This window comes from Hemicordylus capensis, chromosome 7 (genome assembly GCF_027244095.1).
Source record: "Hemicordylus capensis ecotype Gifberg chromosome 7, rHemCap1.1.pri, whole genome shotgun sequence".
NCBI lineage: Eukaryota > Metazoa > Chordata > Lepidosauria > Squamata > Cordylidae > Hemicordylus > Hemicordylus capensis.
The window spans coordinates 29,365,816-29,381,464 of NC_069663.1; the positions used below are offsets into that span (position 1 = coordinate 29,365,816).

At 62.2% G+C, this 15,649-nt stretch overlaps 1 protein-coding gene across 3 annotated transcripts; it reads right to left on the minus strand.

Moving 5' to 3' along the window:
- Positions 1 to 641: 641 nt before the first annotated feature.
- PLD3 (phospholipase D family member 3) lies at positions 642 to 14,217 on the minus strand. Of its 3 annotated transcripts, none has more exons than XM_053268740.1 (12): positions 14,023 to 14,217; positions 10,199 to 10,274; positions 9,460 to 9,525; positions 8,461 to 8,612; positions 7,641 to 7,824; positions 5,785 to 5,905; positions 5,443 to 5,570; positions 4,920 to 5,120; positions 4,154 to 4,293; positions 2,956 to 3,121; positions 2,340 to 2,439; positions 642 to 1,764 (listed from the first exon to the last, which is right to left on the minus strand). In XM_053268740.1, the coding sequence occupies exons 2-12, from the start codon at positions 10,223 to 10,225 to the stop codon at positions 1,565 to 1,567; spliced, it is 1,485 nt and encodes a 494-aa protein (XP_053124715.1). In that variant the 5' UTR covers positions 10,226 to 10,274; positions 14,023 to 14,217; the 3' UTR covers positions 642 to 1,564. The 3 variants fall into 3 exon arrangements, with proteins under 3 accessions (XP_053124715.1, XP_053124716.1, XP_053124714.1); XM_053268741.1 differs by lacking the exon at positions 14,023 to 14,217 and adding an exon at positions 13,893 to 13,999; XM_053268739.1 differs by lacking the exon at positions 14,023 to 14,217 and adding an exon at positions 13,284 to 13,837.
- Positions 14,218 to 15,649: the final 1,432 nt, after the last annotated feature.

The following is a 15,649-nucleotide window of genomic DNA, read 5'->3' on the forward strand; positions in this document are numbered from 1 at the left end:
CTGTTAGCAAAAAGGGGGAGCCGATTTTTGCAGTTGCCCAGTACGCAGCTGCAGAGGGCCCTTGGACCAAAGCACTCGATCCAATAGTCCAGTTCTAGGCAAGGCTTAGAGCGCTTGTTGGCAGCAGGAACCTACCAGAGCTTCTGGATTGCCCCAGAACCTTTTCCTTAACTTTCAGGTCTTGAAAGTTACAGAGTTTTAAACCAGCCAGTCTGCGTCTCAGAGCACAGGGCAGGGATGACGCAGCAGCAACCTAGGAAGATGCTGAAAGGCATCCTCTCATACTGCGTGGGAGGAGGCAATGGCCAACCCCTCCTGTATTCTACCAAAGACAGCCACAGGGCTCTGTGGGCGCCACAAGTTGACACCGGCTCGATGGCACAACTTTACCTTTATGTGTCCCTATAGCTGTAGCAAATTTGGTTCAAATGGGTTAGGCGGGTCACAAGTTGGCCCACTTGCGCCTCAAAGGTTTATGCATCTGCCATCTTAGATTGGGGGGGGGATGACAACATCACAAACGAGGCCGCTGAAGTGTCCCTTTGTGTCCCTACAACTATACCCAATTTGGTTCATATTGGTCCAGGTGTTGCGAAGTTGATAAGGCAGGGACACACACACGGAGGGACACACACACAGAATGCTGGGTAATTTCATAAGCCTCCTGGAAAGTAGGCTAAAAAAAGTGATAAGTTTTATTAAAAGAGGAAAACACAATGCACCGTGCGGGTGCAGAGGACAATGTTCCACAAGATCACCAAGCAAATGTTTCATTAAAAAAAAATTTTTTTAAACCGCATCTAGGAAGGGAAAGGGCAAGAGCAGTCACCCCGGCATCCGGTGACCCCACGGGACCCATCTCAGCCCTTTCTGCTCTCCAGTCTTGAACTGCCCACACTTCTGTGACCTCCGCCCTGGCTGTTCCGGGAATAAAAGCCAAATGGCCGCCGGTCAAGTGCAGAGGGAGGGAGATGGGCACTCCGTGGCACGTGGTCTGTGGAAGCCCCTTTCCCTCTAAAGCCATATTCTGGCCAAGCAGGGCCCCCCCCCCATCCTCCGTCCATGGAAGGCGACTTAATTCAACCAGCTTCTAAGATACACTTTTGTTTAAAAATCAACTCAACCCTGAGGACTGCAGCCCCTCAGAGATTCCCCTGGGAACTTCCTCGGTTCCTCCAGGATGGTTTGCAGGGATGCTTCTGTGTCCCTTTTCTCTGCTCTCAAGCCAAAAGAGAGAAGCGATGCCTCTCTTCTCATGACCGCTGCTTTGAACCAATCCTCTGCGCAATTGGTAGACAAAGAGAAACCCAGCTGGCACCCGCTGCCTCTAAAGCCTGCTTTTGTGCCAATGCTCTTCTGCGAGGAGGAGGAGGAGGAGTCCGGTCTAGCAGAGCCTGGTTGATGACCCTCCCCCTCCCGCCCCCCCATCCGGTCAGCAAGGCACGTGGTCGGCCTGGTCTGTTCCACAGAAGAGCTGCTGCTGCTGCAGGGCCAGCAAGACGCAGCCCCACGCAGGGGAGGCTGTGGGTGAGTCGCAGCCCCCTCCACCTGGCGTTGCCCATGGCTAGTGGGCCCCACAGAGACCCTCCCACTGGCCCAGTGAGCTCAGCTCCTGGCTGTACTGGGAGTCCCAGTCTCGCTCAAACACAGCCTGCAGCTGCTCCCGGAGCGTGGCCCGGCCCCCAGGCTCCACGAGGCTCTGATTCACGACCAGAGCGGAGCCGGCTGTGTGGAGGAAGTAGTCCCCGGACCAGTTGGATGTTCCTGTGGGGAGAAGGGAGAAGCACACCCGTCAGGGGCCGGCAGCTGGGCGCCAGTCAAGGAGTGGCTGGAGCTGTGGGAACGGCTGGCCCTGGCCAGGCCCTCCAACTCCGCCCCACGCCTGGGAAGGGGCTGCGGCAAGGACACCCCTCGGCCCCAGGCCCTGCCAGGCTGTCCAGGGTCCTTGTTCAGGACACCGCCAACTCTCCCCACACCGCCGCTGCAGGCTGCTGCAAGGTCTGGCTGAACCCCCGTCCTGCCCCAGCGTCGATCTGGTGCACAGGCCCAGTCTGCCTCTCGAGGGTCGGGGCCTCCCCACTGCTCCCTTCCAAGGGGGGCTCATCCAGCCTCCTCCCCGCCTCCCCCTGAGGCTGAGGCTGCTCACTCCAGGTTCTGCTTTGCTCTGCTAGAAGCTGCTGCCGCCGCCGCTGCCCGTTGCGTTAGGGTTGTAGCATGCCTTTGACTTCACCCCACCACGGCCTGTTTACGGGTGGCTGCCTGTCACTCTTCCAAGCCAGTCACCAAGGGAGAGGCTCCATGGGGGGCTCCATGGGGGGCTGGACCCACCGGCCACTCACCAATATAAGCCACTTTGTCTGTCACCATGAACTTGTTGTGGTTGACTCTGGCGTAGGGGATCTTGGCTTGCGTCTCATTGGCTGGGACCACGAAGAGCCTCTGGAAGAGGAGAGGAAAAGCAGGCTGGGGGGGGAGTGCGGGGGGGGAAGACATGCCCCGTCTGCCAAGAAGCTGCAGCCTCCAGCCGTGGGGAGACCAACTTCAAGGAAGGGCCGGGGGGGGCGGCTCCTCTGCTCAGGAGTGGCTGCAGAGTCTCCTGGGCCAGGCGGCCTCATCTGGACTCTGGTCCCCTGAAGCTTCTGCTGCCACCGGGGGGGGAGACACGTTCAGGTGCCCCACGACTCGCTGTGGGTTCCGCTGCTCCCCTTTGGAAACGCCTTCTGCAGTGGCACCCCTGTGCCTGGGGCCCGAGGAGGGGGCCCCTCCCCAGCTCCCTTCATTCGGTGGTTCTCCACATCTTGGGCTAGCCTGGCAGCCACAGGTGGGAGGGCAGCAGTGGGAGACCCCCCTCCCCTCCCCTCCCCCAAGGGCCATCTTGAAGAGGCACAGCCAAGGAGGAGGAGGAGGAGGACCCCCTGGGGAGAGAGCCCACCGGCGGCCCCAGGGGGCCCTCACCACTTCCACACTGTAGTGGGTGCGGTTGTCCCTCAAGGCAGCCAGGGACTGCAGGAATGGAAACATCTCCGACTTCGAGTGTCTCCAGCAGCCGACCAGCAGGCGGACGCGGACTCTCCTCTCGTAGGCCGCCTTCCGCAAGTGGTCATCAATGACTGGCCAGAACCTGAAGACGGGTTGTGGGGGGAAGAGGGAGAGAGGAGAGCCCTGAGCGGTGCCAGGCATGCCCACCTCCTAGGCAGCCAACCGGGGCCCCCAACTCTGATGGGGGTGGCCTGGGCTGGACTTCAGGCGACAGCTGGGCGCTTCCCAGACAGCACACTGACCGCAGGGTCACGGCGGCCGCGAGTCCTCCATCTCAGTCCCTGCGCTGTCAGCAAGGGTTCGGGTTTAAACCCTGCCGCTTTAGTCCTACAACATTTGTTTATTTGATTCATAGACCGCCCTTCCAAAAATGGCTCAGGGCGGCAGCCGCAGGTAGCAGGGCAACCCTCTCAGGGGCTGTTGCATGAGCGTCGCAGAAAAAGAGCAGCGTCTTCCTGCGGTGGGAGGGCTGCACAGGCTGCTGACGTTTTCCAAACGACCCTGCCAAGCCGAAGCATTTTACTGCTGGCCAGAGCGCAATAATCTGGAAAGCGCCCAGGAAGACATTTCTTGGGTGCAGCCCCTGTTCTTCTATACTTCATACGGGTCGCAGAAAATGCAAATCTCCACCAGTTAGTTAAAAGAGCAACAGGCAACACCCCTTTCCAGCTCCAGACTACAGAACTAGCAGCATGAGAAGGGCAACCACTTCAGCACAAGGCTGCTGCCGCTGGTCAAAGCTTCAGGGCCCCCCCACGGCCCCCCACCCAGGGGTGCAGCTAGAATTGAGCGGAGGGGTCCAGAGAGCCCAGGCCCCCCAGAGCCTGAGGGCCCCCAGCTCCACCCTTCTCTCTTTCCCTCAGGCTCTCCGCCACTCCGGGGGCCGCCTGGAGAAGGGGGGTACGGGCCCCCTCCCCACTAGCTAGGCCTCTGCACCCCGCAGAAGGCCCCGCCTCTCGTATCCCTAGAGGTGATGGGACACAGGCCATTCTGCGGTCGGCGTGTGTCTGTCGCAAAGGCAGCGGGAGAGGGCTGCGGACCCGGAATGAAAGCCCCCAGGGAGGGAGGGAGGGAGGGAGGGAGGCTTCGGGTCTGCCCCCCAGCCCCAAGTTACCTCCTGGGATGCGAGAACTCCATGGTGGGCAAGTAGCTCATCACAGCGACAAAGACAAACGCCCGGGCCCCATCGATGACGCTCAGGAGGGACTGGAGGTCCTCGGTCCGGCCGGAGGCACAGAGGGCCGGCGGAGCACTCTGGAGGAGAGGAGCCACAGGGCGTTTCGGACGGGGCTGTTTCCCAGCCAGTGAGTGGGGCCCCCTTTCAGCCCCAGCCAGTGAGTGGGGCCCCCTTTCAGCCCCAGCCAGCGGCGGCTGGTCCTCAGGAGCCGGGGCGGGGGGCAAGGAGGACGCAGCTGCCTCTGCTTCCTGGCAGCCGCGCGGTCGGGGGGGCTCCTCTCTCCCATGCAGCCTGCAGGCTGGCCATTCACCAGGGCGAGCTGCACAGCTTGGCCAGCCTGCAGGCGGCGCAGCTGTCGGGCAGCCTGGGAAGCAAGAGAGGAGCCCCCAAGCTGCTGCCAGGAGGCAGAGGCAGCTGCGCCTCCTCTGGGCCCGTTGCTGCTGGCCCCTCCCCACAGCCAGGCCCACGGCACACTGCCCCAGAGCGGAGCCAAGCGCTGGCAGCAACCCAGGGCACACCACGGGCAGAGTTGCCTCTTGAGCCACCCATGCCAAGGCGTCTGCTGCAATGCTTCTCTGGGGCAGGCCTGCCACCCTTGCGAGAGGTGTGGGGCGCGGCTCTTCCTTGGAGAGGACCTCCCCCCGTGAGACTGGGTCAGTGGTTCCCGGGAGCCCGGCCCCAGCTGGGCCACACGCCGACTCACCGAAATGTACACGCCAGCATCGGTGCCGTTCAGCTGGAGCGCCAGGGGGGTCTGCTTGTTGTAGGGGGTGGCGTACTTGTCTGGCCAGGGCGACGGGATGGTGGCGTTGGGCAGCCCCAGAGCCCAGTACGCCTCAAACATCTTCCCCAGGTCCTGGGCCAGGCAGCTGCAGTTGTAGACGGCCACCCCCAGCTCCTTCACCTGGAAGCAGCAGAGCGAGGGGCTGGAGAGGGCGGCCGGGCTGGGCTGGGCCGGGCTGGGCTGGGCCGGGCCATCTTGCCCCCTGCCCCCTCCCCCCCCGCAAGGAGAAGCCGGACACAATCCCTGCAGCAGGGGAGCGTCGGATGGGCCATCCTGCTCAGACCACACGTGGCTACGTCATCAGTGTCCCCAAAGAGCAACACGCGGCCGCCGCCCCCCCCAGCTGAGGAGCCCCCCCTCTCCCGGCCTGGCCCCGGAGGGGGCTCCGAGCAGGCCGGCGGCTGGAAGGAGAGGCCCCTCGGGAAAGGCGCCTGGGTGTCACCTGGGTCAGGGCCCGCCAGTCCATGTTGGCGCTCCCCAGGTAAAGGTGCGTCCGGTCCACAATCCAGAACTTGGTGTGCAGGACCCCAGTGGTCAGCCGGTGCATGTCGACTTTGCGGATCTGGACTCCTGGAGCCGTTTGGAAACACAGAGGCCGGTTTGGTCCTCCACCGCAGTCTCCAAAACGTGACACCCCCCCGCACCCCTTTTGGCTAGGTGTGGCCTGGTTGGGAGCTCCAGCCGTCTCCAGCTTGGCCCCCCCCATGGCGAAAGGAGAGGCCCCCCCCCACGGCGGCTTTGGGAAGCGAAGCCTGGCCACCAGCCGCCCCTCGCAGGCACTCACCGCTTTCCTCCAGCGCCTGGAGGTCTGAGCTGGGCTGTCGGGAGGAAGGCGGGTTGACAGCAATCCGCGTGGCGATGCCTCTGCCGGTCAGCTGCAGCAGCTCCGCCAGGATCTCTTCGCCCTTGTTCAAAGCCAGAGCTCAGCGGGAGGTTCCAGCCTCTCCTCACACGGCTGCTCCAGTGGCTGGCGGCCCAGAGGCTGAGCCCCCCGCCTTCGCCATGGCACAAGCCACGGGGGTCCAAGGCTGCCTCCTGCACCAGAACAAGCTGGGCATCCGGGAGAAGCCACTTTCTAGGCTGAAGCAGCACATCTCAAAGGTGCTTTAAGTGTCACTCTCAAGATCATCTACCAGGACTCTGTTTTCGAGAGACCAGGTCAGACTTGCTAGGTTTGGACTGTCAAAAGCTGCCTTCAGCACTTGACTACTGGAACTCCACATCTCCCAAAGGAAGAACATTCCCAGGTGGGGCGTTTTGCTTGCTTCTCCACCGGAATGGAGGGTGTACCTTCACACAGTGGCCGGATTTGTGCCAAGGTCCATGTGAGATATTGGAGAGCACTCCACACACGATTCGGCTTTTTCACTGCATGTTAGAGCCTAGCCTGATTTATATCTGGGGTAAAAAAAATCCCCTTTTTGTGTCATTTTGGGGGGGAAATCTGAACTCGCCGTAAACCTGCAATAAAGCCTGCTGTCTGGGAAAGCTCCTGGCAAGTTTTGGGTGTGGTTTACAGTTTTCCACATGAAAACTGTGAAATCAGCACATGGCCGCTGTGACAGGGCTTCTGAAGCATTTCCTGCTGGAAGGAGCCCCCGTAACCAACACCCGAACAAATGGATGTTCCGCTCTCCATCAAAGGGGCCTTTGACAGACTCAGAGGCTGGACTCCGGCACTTCCCACCCGGGCAGTTAGGTGCTTGTCTGGAAGGGAGGCTTGGCAGGGCCTACCCGGCACTCGGGGCAGGCCCATGACCCAAGGAGCCTGCCTGCCCGCCCGCCTGCCCGCCTGCCCACCCACCTCAGGGCCACCAGGCACTCTGGCAAAGCTCCAGATTCACCCCTGTTTTGCTTCCAAACAGCAGGGCATTTCCCCGACTATGAGATTTGCACTGGTTAAAGTGCTGCAAAGTGCGACGGTATGAGGCAGCGGCTTGAAACCACGAGTATCGCATTTCTCGATGTGTTTTTCAATGCATTGTGACAGGGTTTTGGCCGTTCATATTGCCCACCACTGCAGCGGGTTTTCCAGGCAGGGGGTGTCCATATTCCACCTGAATTGCATTCACTACTCCCTCCTCCTCCTCCATTTTGGGCCAATGGGGTTGCGCAGGGGGCAGGGAACCGCTGATATGACGGACTCTTTTTTAAAAAAAATTCTCGGTGCCTTTGTGCAAAGCCGCCAGCAGGGGTGCAGCTCCATCGCTCTGCTTTGTGCTAGCAGGAGCAATGGGGACACATATGTGGCATGGTGACAGATGGATCAATGGCCTGAAAGCTACTTTCCTGCAATGCATATACAGCGTTATAGGGCTACAAAGCATCAATGAAGTCCGAAACAAGGCATCGGGAATATGAACGGCACACGATGTCGAAACACAGGCACATACGGAGGGGCACTTTGCGAAACTGTTGCAGGGAGTGATCTGGAAAATGCCCAGGAGAGACCTTTCCTCCCTGCCACCCAGAAAGCTGTCACAGTAGGACAGGGTTCCCTGGCTTTGCCCATCAGGGGGTCCCCGTTGCCAAAGGAGACGGAGTTCCCGAGGAAAGCCATTTCCAGCACGCTGCTCTGGGGCAGAGATGGCAGCCCCCACCCGGGCGGGCATCCCTTGAGAGGAAGCTCCGGCTGGTCACCTGGCTGGCCGAGGGATCCTGGGTGTGGGTGTCCGCATTCGTGAGGGTCCAGTAGAAAGCGGCGATGTCCACGGTGCTCCTCGCGCCCCTCAGAAGATTCCGCCAGGCCTCAGAAGTGGAGGGGCTGAGGGTGCTGTTGGCCTCATAGGCCAGTCCCTCTGGGATGCTCTCGACCAGCACAATCCTGAGGAGAGGAAGTCCCAAGCCCTGAGAGGCCTGCTGAGAGGGAGAAGGGCCAGCGAGGCAGTCCGGAGACCGAGCCAGGCTCCTTCTGGCCCCAAGAAGCCCCAGGACTGCCTCTCCCCCCCCCCCGCCCCCGCCTGCCCCCAGCGGCTCAATCCAGCCCAGTCCCAGCATTTTCTCCACTCGCCTTGGAGCTCAGCCGCTCCTTCCTCCCTGGGGGGAGAGGAAGCGCTCCCAGCCCATGGGCTCCCTGGAGGCAACAAAGAAGTGCCCACTGATGTGCTGGGGGAGCGTGTGGAGGAGGGCCCGCCAGAGGCAGCCGATGCCACCAAATTCTGGGGGTGGTCCAGGCAACATACCCAGAATCCTGACTCCCCCGGCTCCATCGCCTCCCCACTGCCAAGCCTCCTTCTTCAGTCCAGTCGATCAGGACAGGTTTTATCCCGCAAGCAGTTTGCACACACCCCGCGCCGTGGAGGGGCAGATTGGAAGTGCTGCCTCTGCAGTCCTGACGGAGGGTTTCCAGAGGAGCCACCAGCAGCCCCCTCCGGTGCCCCCCTAATCTGGACCCAGAAGTCACATGCTGGAGGGCAGGATCTGAAAGCCAGAGGGGAGAAGCAGAAGGCACAGCCCTCACCTGCAAGGGTCGCTGCAGGTGTTGTCCAGGGACGGGGCGGCCACACCCCCCACAGAGCCCAGGCGATGGACGGGGAGGACGAGGCTGTGGATCAGGAGGGCGGCTCCCAGCATCGTGGCCAGGATGGCCACCACCAAGATGCAGCGGAAGTCCTGGCGGAGAAAGGCAGGTCAGGTGGTGGCTGGCCGGCTGGCCACTCCGGTCCGGCGGCATGTGGCCAAGCCCCTTTGCGGAGTCCAGAGGCTCCTGGCCGCCCTCTCCAACCCTAGACATGGTTATCCTGCCCACCGCCGAGGGGCTCGGGGCACATGGTGGTCCCCACACATTATGAACACTAGCATCAGTTTTTGGGGTGGGGGATCCCTCATCGTGTTCATTGCCTCACATTCCAGATGGGAGAACGTTGTTTGTGGCAGGTTTTTTTAAAAAACAATTTTTGTTGTTCAAAACACAAAACATTGCAAGGGATCAGTGAGAGAAGTAAAATAGTTGAACACTTTAAAAAAGCAAAAACAAAAAACCCCTCAACCACACAAGACGACAAGGGGACCGCCCCCCCCTTCCCAAAAACCCCACTGACAAGGGATCCCCCCACCCTCTGGGATGCTCCTCCTTTCTGGCCAGCTGGCTGCAGCATCATTCACGCTGCCGAGCAATGCAGGAGGACCAGCCCTTCCTGCCCCTGCTCTTGTCTAACGCCACCCATGTACATGATACTTCAGAGAGGACGGGAGGAGAGGTCCCTGCCCCGAGGGGCTCACAATCTAGAAAGGCACCACAAGGGAGACCACAGAGGAAGGGGTGGAGATGGCGGCCAGAGCAGGGTGGTGCCAATCGCTTGCACAAAGTGAGAGGGCAGCGGCGGCGGCAGCAGCAGCAGGGCAGAGGCCCTCCGTCCCGCCTTCCGTGCGGGGAGCATGCTGAGCGCCCTGCATGGCTGACCCAGCAAGGCTGCCAAGGCCAGCTCAGCAGCGGAGGGGCCCGACTCTGCACACCCACCTTGGGCTGGGCCGGGCTGGGCCGTTCAGGCAGCCGCGGCTCTTCAGGGCTGCACAGGGTCTTCAGCTGCAAGGAAGGAGCAGAGAGACTGCAAGACACTGGAAATGAAATTAGGCAAGGAACCGCCCCCCCCCCCCCCGTGTTGCAGGCAGGACGCCCTGCAGAGGATGTGGCCGAGAATTCCGCCACGCCAGGATCTCCTCCAGGAGGGTTCACCAGATCCAGACGATGCCCCCTGCCCACCCATCTCCATGCCACCTCCCCCCTCCCCCACACCCAGGAAACGAAGAAAAAATAAAGAAAATGACAAATATGTCTATATCGCTTTTCAACAAAAGTTCCCCAAACTGTTTACAAAGAAAGAAAGAAAGAAAGAAAGAAAGAAAGAAAGAAAGAAAGAAAATGCCTCCTTGTCCCCAAAGGGCTCACCATCTAAAATATCACCAGCAACGGCCACTGGAGGGATGCTGTGCAGGGGGCGGACAGGGCCAGTTGCTCTCCCCCCGCTAAACAGAGAGACTCACCACTTTGAAAGGGGCCTCTTTGCAGGGGGTTGGGGTCGGGTATCCTGTTTACTGAAGGTATCCTGCACAAGCCCCACTGGAACAAATGGTGCCCCCGTTTGGAGGACTTCTCTGAAACAGGATCCCAGCGGGATGGGATGGCGGTGCCCCATCCACAGCTCCCCCCGCCCCACCAGCCAACACCCACACTGCTCCTTACGGGTTGCAGAACGTACCTGCTGGTAGGTGACGTGGGGCTTCATTTGTGCCACGGAGTGGAGGCCCAAAGGGCTGGACGCACCACCAGAGAGCCTGCAGGGAGGAAGAGGAGGAAGAGGAGGAAGAGGCTGCTTCTGGGCTCCACAGCTGCCCTGCCAGCACGACTGGCAAGTAGCCGCAGGGACAGGCAGAGCCTGCAGACGGTCTTCTGCCTGAAAGGGGACTTGTTGCAACAGAGGGGCGGCGGCAGCAGCTGCCCAACTAGGCACCGCAGGATCCGTGCCGCTCTGTGTCAGAAAAGCGTCTCGTGCGCAGAGGCCTCCAGAGGCTGGGCCACAAGGAGGGCGAGGCAGGTAGCCAGAGAGGTTGTTGGGCTTGGAAGGAAGGACGCTAGACCACTAAATGCCTGCAGTTAAAAGGAGGCACCCTCTGGATGAAACTGGTGGAACTTGCTCCTTTCTGGGTGCTGAGTGAGGCCAGAGTTACAGCACAGCCTCCCCCCTCGTGACTGGAGACTCCTCCTCCTCCCCCCTCCCTCCCCCCCCCGTGGCTTGAAATCCAAACTTTCAAGCCCAGCCTCCATGGCCAGGATGGTCCCCCCCCCCCGCCCCGCAAGCCTTCCTAAGCAAGATTCACTTCCCTTTGCCAAACCAACAAAGCGATGGGGGGGTGGGGGGGTGGTTCAGTTCCCCACACTGCCCCTTTCCTCTCCCCTCCCTGCATTTTCTGCTCCTCCAACCCTCCTCCCCACTCCGTTCTTTGCCCTCTGTGCCCGATCAGAAAACCCAAAGCTGCCTTTCCCGGTCAAGGAGCTCAAGGGTGCTTTCAGCCTGCTGAGGGGCTGCTTCTCCTCATCCTTCCTGGGCACAGGATGACCCCTGGAAAGCAATGACTCTCTTTCCAAAGGGTGGGGAGCCCTCCTCCTCCTCCGACCCCAAAGCAGCCGCAGCAGCAGCAGCCTTACTCTCTCCAGGAGCCATTGGCAACTCGTGGGCTCCCAGAAGGAAAAGCCCCAGCAGGATGAGAACCACGGCGGGGGGGGGGGGGCTTCAAGAGCTGCTGCCCGTCAAGGCAGGCAGGACGGGGCTAAAGGGACCACCAAGGGCCGGACTCCACAGCAGGCAGCTCCCTGCAAACTGGAGTCTGGTGGCAACTCTTCTCAAGAGCCAGTTTTAATCCGTTCCAAAGAAACCCAAAGTGTCTTAAGAGCCTAAGGACAGCCCTGCTGGATCAGGCCCGAGGAGGCCCCTCTAGTCCAGCATCCTGTTCCCCACAGTGGCCCACCAGGTGCCTCTGGGGAGCCCACAGGCAGGAGTTGAAAGGGGCATGCCCTCTCCCCCCCCCCCCCACTGTGGCTCCCCTGCACCTGGGATTGAGCAGCATCTTGCCTCTGGGGCTGGAGGGGGCCCACAGCCGCCAGACTAGCAGCCATTGATAGGCCTGTCCTCTGTGAATTTATCTAAGTCCTCCTTAAAGCCATCCAGGCTGGTGGCTGTCACCACACCTTGTGGCAGAGAATTCCACAGATTAACAAGGGGGTGGTGTGGGAAAGTACTTCCTCTTGTCGGTCCCAAATTGCCCAGCCTCCCGTTTAGTAGTTCTTCTGTGGAGAGGGAGGGAGAAGGATTCCTCTCTGCCCAACTCCCTCCACTCCACTCCAGGCTTCTGCACCCTCAGCGGCCTGCCTGGGCTCAGCCCTGGACCACTGTGTGGCCCAGCGGGGCAGGAGTGGGGGCAGAAGGCATCCCCTTGCCTCACGCATTGACTCGCGACCCACACAGCTGGGTCTCCATGTGGAGTGTGGGCCTGGCCGGCAGGCCTGAAACAGCACCTGGCATGAGTCCTGCTGAGTCCCCAGCAGACACACACAGGCAGGGCCAGCTCGTCCTCAGAGCAACCTCTTTCCCTCTGCGAAGGGGGCAGCTTACAAGCCAGAGCTCAAGCGCCGCTGGCGATCCGCAGCACAGGATTGGTGCCACAGATGCACGCAGGGCAGGCTGGGAAATCTCGGGCACCTGGACACGTGCAGTCAGAGGGGGCACCTAGCACAGAACAACCGACAGGATCCAGCGTGCCAAGGTCTGCAGCCCCCGCCATAGTGTCTGTGGGCAGCCCCACCCCCCATGGCTCACAAGATGCCTACACATGAGTCAGGCCCTTGCACCACAAGCAAGCTTCCCTGCAGCAGGGCGGCACTCCCAGAGAGTCACAGCAGCAGCGCCACAAACATGGTGCTAGGGAGGGATCCAATCCTGCTCTGGCCTTGCCCAGACGGCGCTTCAAAGCGTGTGCAAAGTTACTGCCTGGGTCAACTCGTGGGCAGGGATGCCCCTGTCCACAAAGGGGGCAAGAAAAGGTTTCTCCCAGCTGGAGGGGAGCTCTCTCTGGCAAAATCTGCCTTGGTGGGCCAGATCCACAAAGACCTCAGACTCTCCCAAGGAGTCCCAGCACCCTCTGCTCCATCCTCCTCTTGGGCTCCACTCTGATCTAAGCTACGGTCGGGACCCAGGAGTCCTGGGGCCTCCGAGGGCTGCCTCCACCTGCTCCCACTTGCGAGAGGAGGCCAGAGCTGTCAGCCCCCACCCTGGCCCTGAGGGGAAGAAGGCAGCTCTCCCCCAGGGCCACCCCACCGGACCCAGCAGCCCTGCTGCTGCCAGCATTCTCTGGGCCAATCGCCGGCCCACATCCTGCCTGGGGAAGAGAACCCAGGCTGCCAGGCGCCTCCGGGCTGGAAAGGTCCCGAGCTCCGTCTCCCGGCGCTTGCCAAGGCGAGGGCGGCACGAAAGGGGGGCCGGGCCAGGCCAACAGCCCCCGCTCTCCGATCGATGCTGACTCAGCCCGAAGCGCGAACTCGAGGGAGGCCGAGGCCCGAACGCCCCGCGAGAGAGCAGGTCCGGGGGGCAGCCAGCCGGACCTTGGCCTGGCGAGGCCCCCAGGCAGAAGGAGGGCTGCTGCCACTCCGAAGCCTCGCCCGCCCCCGGGCCTGCGCAGGCCAAGGAGCTGCGCGAGCGAAGCGGGGTAACTGCCACGCTCCGCGACCCCAAGCCTGTGCCCCGGCGGGCAGCTGCCTCTGCCTCCGCCTCCTCCGGCCCCGCCACGTACCTGGGCCGGCGAGAGGGGCAGCACAGGCAGGGCCGCTCCGCTGCTAAACGGCCCCGGCTCCCGAGTCCTGCGCAGCAGCTGCCGCGGCCAGGGAGGGCTTCCTACGGGCGGGGGCTGCTGCGAACCGGCTCAGGGCTGCTCGGAGGCGGGACTAACCCCAGCCGGGCTCGCTGCGCCCCTGAACCTCTCCGGCACGCCTTCTTCCCCGGCAGCCTGGCTGGAATTCCACCAGCTGCCTAGTAGTGCCTCTGAGCACGTGCAGAGCGCCCGCTCCAGCTTGGGGGGGTCTGTCCTGGGCTCAGCGGTCGGTCCCAGCGTCCCGCATCTGGCGCTGCCTTCAGGAACCTCCAGGAGGAGGCTTGCTCGGCAGAGAAGGGGTTAAGGGAGAGCCCGGGGAGCCCCGAGGCCGTCCTTAGCCGATACCAAGTGGCTGGCGGGGGTGGGGAGACCGGCGCAGATTCCGCGCAGGAAGCCAAGCTGCTTCTCTGGCTGCTCAGAGCACGGCTGACCCTCCCCCGGGGGTGCTCCTCCCACCGCCTGTGCAAATGGTTCCTCCCGATCTGGAGGAGGCCACAGAGACAAAGGGAGCCTCGGCCGCTCGGAACGAACCATATTAACGCCGGTGAAGGGAGACGAGGGGAGCGGGGCTGGGCGCCCTGAAACGCCTTCAGGCCTAGCAGCCAAAAAGTGGGGAATGGCGAGCCCCTGATTTCCGCCTCCCCCCGCCCCGCGATGGTACCTTTCCGCGTCCTCCTGTTAACTCTTGAGTGGCCGCCGCGGGGGAGTTGCTGCTGGGCCAGGGTCTTCCTGCGTCCGGACTGAGCAGGGAGCGCTGCAGGGGCGGGGTTTGCGCCTGGTGGGGCGGGGTCCCAAGGAGCTCCGCAGACCTCACCCAGGTTGGGTCTCTGGATCTTGCTTTGCTCCGCACAGACTTCAGCCCTGCAAATAGCCCTCCTTGGTGTGCAAGGAGGAGGAGCGAGCAACTGGCCGTGGGATTGGGCCCCTTCCTGGGGGGCGGCCACGGCCAAGGAGGCAGCTCGGGTGGCTGCTCCCTCCGCCCCGCCCCACCCGAGAGCCGCGCTGCCTGCCCTGCAGGCTGGCCATTCGTCAGGTAGAGTTAACCCCTGGGGTGCTCAAAGAAGAAAGTTGGCGGAGGACAGAACCAGGAGTGGATGTTTGCATGAAAGGACCCCTCCCAGCTCAGTTCTGGGCTGGGCCACCTCCTCTCCAGGGGCGGCGGCTGCTGCACAGGGCTGGCCAGCCTGCTGGGGCTCCATACAAAAACCAAGGAGAGCCCACAAGCCTGGAGAGTGGGCCAGGGGTGCCTCTGAGAGGGACTGCAGATGCCCTGGCTGCCGCCGTCCTGCTGTCCGTGCACCTCTCCAGGTCCCCCTCCATCATGCGCTCACCTGCACGGCCCCAGAGGAGACACCTTGCTGGCCAGGACTGGGGGCCAGGGGCTAGCATGAGCAGCAGAGTCTTATGTGGGGCTGCAAGGCAGGCGGGCTGAGAGCCTGCCCAGCCTGCCAGAAAGGCTTTGTGGTTCTCATGTAACCCCAGAGGAGGCCTGGGGGGGGGGGGTGTTCGGATGCAGGGCCCAGCAGGGGACGTCCTTCTGAGGAAACCTGTGTAGGCTTGCGCACTGCATGCAGAAGTATGTTTAGAGCCGCTTGCAGGGCTGACCTGGCAAGCCCCCATCAGAGGGGAGGACGGGAAGGAGCACCCCCTCCCCACACACACATTCAGCACTCCCCATGGTGCTTCCTGGATGGCAGGAGCTTTGGGAGGTGCACGTGGCGGGGGGGGGGGGTGTTCCCTGGAGGGGCCCCCCTTCTGTTTCCCTCAGCCATTCTGCTCTGGGAAGAGCAGAAGGTTCCCAGTCCCCTCCCTGGCAGCATCTCCAAGAGAGGGCTGAGAGAGACTCCTGCCTGCCACCTTGGAGAAGCCGCTGCCAGTCTGGGTAGGCAATACTGCCCTAGATGGACCAAGGGTCTGACTCAGTAGAAGGCAGCTTCCTATGTACCGCTCTGGCTGTGGCTTCCTGAGCGTGTGCAGCCCTGGGACATTTTGTGCCCCCCCAGGACCTGGCCAGGGGGTCCACATGGCTGGTGGTGGGTCCCTCGACAAACGTGCCGTAAAGCGTTCTGCAATTGATAAAGAGTTTATTGAGTGGAACTGGGAGGTGGGGGGGGGGCGGAGTGCGCTGCCCTCGGGAGGGTGCCGCCTGGGGGCCAGCCGGTGGCCCACTTGGCTTGCGGGCAGGCCCCGGGCGTCTGCTCTGTGTTCAAGGGGCCCCGGCCGCTCGCGCGCCCCCTCCAGCCCAGGGCCTCTCGGCGGCGCTGCCATCAGGGCTCTGGACAGCTCAG